This window comes from Rhinopithecus bieti, unplaced genomic scaffold (assembly GCF_001698545.2).
Source record: "Rhinopithecus bieti isolate Rb0 unplaced genomic scaffold, ASM169854v2 scaffold_13029, whole genome shotgun sequence".
NCBI lineage: Eukaryota > Metazoa > Chordata > Mammalia > Primates > Cercopithecidae > Rhinopithecus > Rhinopithecus bieti.
The window spans coordinates 255,162-257,575 of NW_016807982.1; the positions used below are offsets into that span (position 1 = coordinate 255,162).

The window sequence follows — 2,414 nt, forward strand, 5'->3', positions numbered from 1 at the left end:
GCCTGTAATCCCAGCACTTTGGGAGTCCGAGGCAGGTGGATCACCTGAGGTCAGGAGTTTGAGACCAGCCTGGCCAACATGGTGAAACTCCGTCTCTACTAAAAATACAAAAAAATGCCGGGTGCGGTGGCTCAAGCCTGTAATCCCAGCACTTTGGGAGGCTGAGACGGGCGGATCACGAGGTCAGGAGATCGAGACCATCCTGGCTAATACGGCGAAGCCCCGTCTCTACTAAAAAATACAAAAAACTAGCCGGGCGACAAGGCGGGCGCCTGTAGTCCCAGCTACTCGGGAGGCTGAGACAGGAGAATAGCGTGAACCCGGGAGGCGGAGCTTGCAGTGAGCTGAGATCCGGCCACTGCACTCCAGCCTGGGCGGCAGAGCAAGACTCCGTCTCAAAAAAAAAAAAAAAAAAAAATTAGCTGGGCATGGTGGCGCGTGCCTGTAATCCCAGCTACTCGGGAGGCTGAAGCAGGAGGATCGCTTGAACCCGGGAGGCAGAGGTTGCAGTGAACTGAGATTGTGCCATTGCCCTCCAGCCTGAGCAACAAGAGCAAGACTATCTCAAAAGAAAAAAGAAAAAAAGAATCCTCATCTATTATTCCCATGTAATAGATGAGGAAGCCAATGCACAGAGTAAATAACTCATACAAGGTTCCACAACTGTTGTAAGTGGTGGAGGTTGGAGGAGGCCTGCGGTATTTATCACCCTCCTAGGATAGGCGTGAGGTTCAAAAGAGATAAATACAGCACATATAATAGAGCCTGGCACGCAGCAGTCACGATATATCCTCTGCCTCCTGGGTTCAAGCAATTCTCCTGCCTCAGCTTCCCAAGTAGCTGGGATTACAGGCACACGCCACCACGCCTGGCTAATTTTTTGTATTTTTAGTAGAACCGGGGTTTCACTATGTTGGCCGGGCTGGTCTTGAACTCTTGATCTCAGGTGATCTGCCCACCTTGGCCTCCCAAAGTGCTGGGATTACAGGTGTGAACCACTGCGCCCAGCCTACAATATACTTCTATCTACCTAACAAATTTGTACTCATCCTTCAAGCCCTGCTCAAACTTAATGTCTTCCATAAAGTATCTCCCAGATAACCCCATCTGTGTTCTCAGGATACTCTGTATGCAGCACATCTTCACACTTACTGCTCCAGTTACAGAAGTGCATGTGTCTGTCTCCCTGATAGTGAGTTTCCTAAGGACAAGCAGAGTTCTCATTCTGCTCTATATCCTAGGGTGGGGCTCTGTAACGGCAGACAGGCAGAAACCAGATGGACTCCAAGGAGGAAATCTGCCCAAGGTCGAATGGCAAAGCTGAAAGTAGAACCCAGGCCTCCTGACCTCCAAGCTGTGCTGCTAGCACACGTCGTGTTGCTTCCGCCACCCCACCCATGGTGCCAGGCCTCTGCTGGGTGCTGCCCTCACACAGCCGCCTCTTTTAAACAGAGAGAGGAGGGAAAGAAGCAGATGACAGGAGGCTCAGAGGAGAGGAAGCCAGCTTAGCTGGGGCCCCTGACCTCAGGCTTCCTTGGGCCCTGGGCAGCCTGCCTCTGCCACTCTGTCCCTGTCCCCAGAGGACCGCAGAGCTCTCCAACCCTGTTCAGGGATGTGGCTGGGAGTGCATGTGACACTGTGCAGGCAAGAATCCATGTGTCTGACTGTGTAGCTGTAGGTGTGGACAGCAGTATGGGTGAGTGTGTGTGTGTAAGACCGCTCAGCTTTTTGCCCCTGTGTGACAGTGATGCACCCTCACCTCTTGGTACACTGGGAAGTCCCAGAGCCACAGTATGACCTGGGACAGAAATACTCGCCTCTCACCCCAAACCCCTCAGCCACAGGTCCCTTTCCCCACTAATCAGCGGTGCCCCTGGCCCCTTCCCCCATCTATCCCAGGCAAGACCGGAGAGAACAAGTCCTGACAGACTCTTAACTTCAAGCTGGCAAATGCCCAGCCTTGCACCAAGTGGCTTCCACACCGCCAATTCAGCAGGGGAGGCCTCCGTCTCCAGCTGACATTTGCAGGGAGGAATGAAGGCAAGCGAGAAGTGTCTTTGGCTGCTATTGGCCAAATGGCACTTGGGCGGTGGATGCCCACTCGCCCGGAAGGGTTAATTCTCATGCAGCCCCGGGAGGGGGAGGGGTATTATAAAAAGCCACAGACAAACGGAGGTGCCAGGACCCCGACTCCCCATGTCCCCTCACGAGGCGGCTCCAGTGCCCCACCCCGGCTGGACCACTACCCCTAGGCAGGCGAAAGACGCTCGCGGTCGGGGGAAAGGGAACCCGTCCAGCAGCACTCCCTCCCCACTGGGGCGGCGACGCGGGCCCGGCACGGTCCTACCTCGCGGCCTGGGCGGCGCCGTCCCCGCCGCGCCGGGGCTCCGGGCTGGCCATGGCTGCGCGACCCC

General features: G+C 55.6%; 1 protein-coding gene across 3 annotated transcripts in view; it reads right to left on the minus strand.

Annotated features, from left to right (window-relative positions):
• Window positions 1-2,408, minus strand: part of SYNC (syncoilin, intermediate filament protein) — a 26,381-nt gene extending 23,973 nt beyond the window's left edge. For all 3 annotated transcript variants that reach the window (XM_017884431.1, XM_017884429.1, XM_017884430.1), the window contains exon 1: window positions 2,348-2,408. In XM_017884431.1, the coding sequence (XP_017739920.1) occupies window positions 2,348-2,400 (53 nt within the window). In that variant the 5' untranslated portion in view covers window positions 2,401-2,408. The remainder of the gene's footprint in view (window positions 1-2,347) is intronic.
• Window positions 2,409-2,414: the final 6 nt, after the last annotated feature.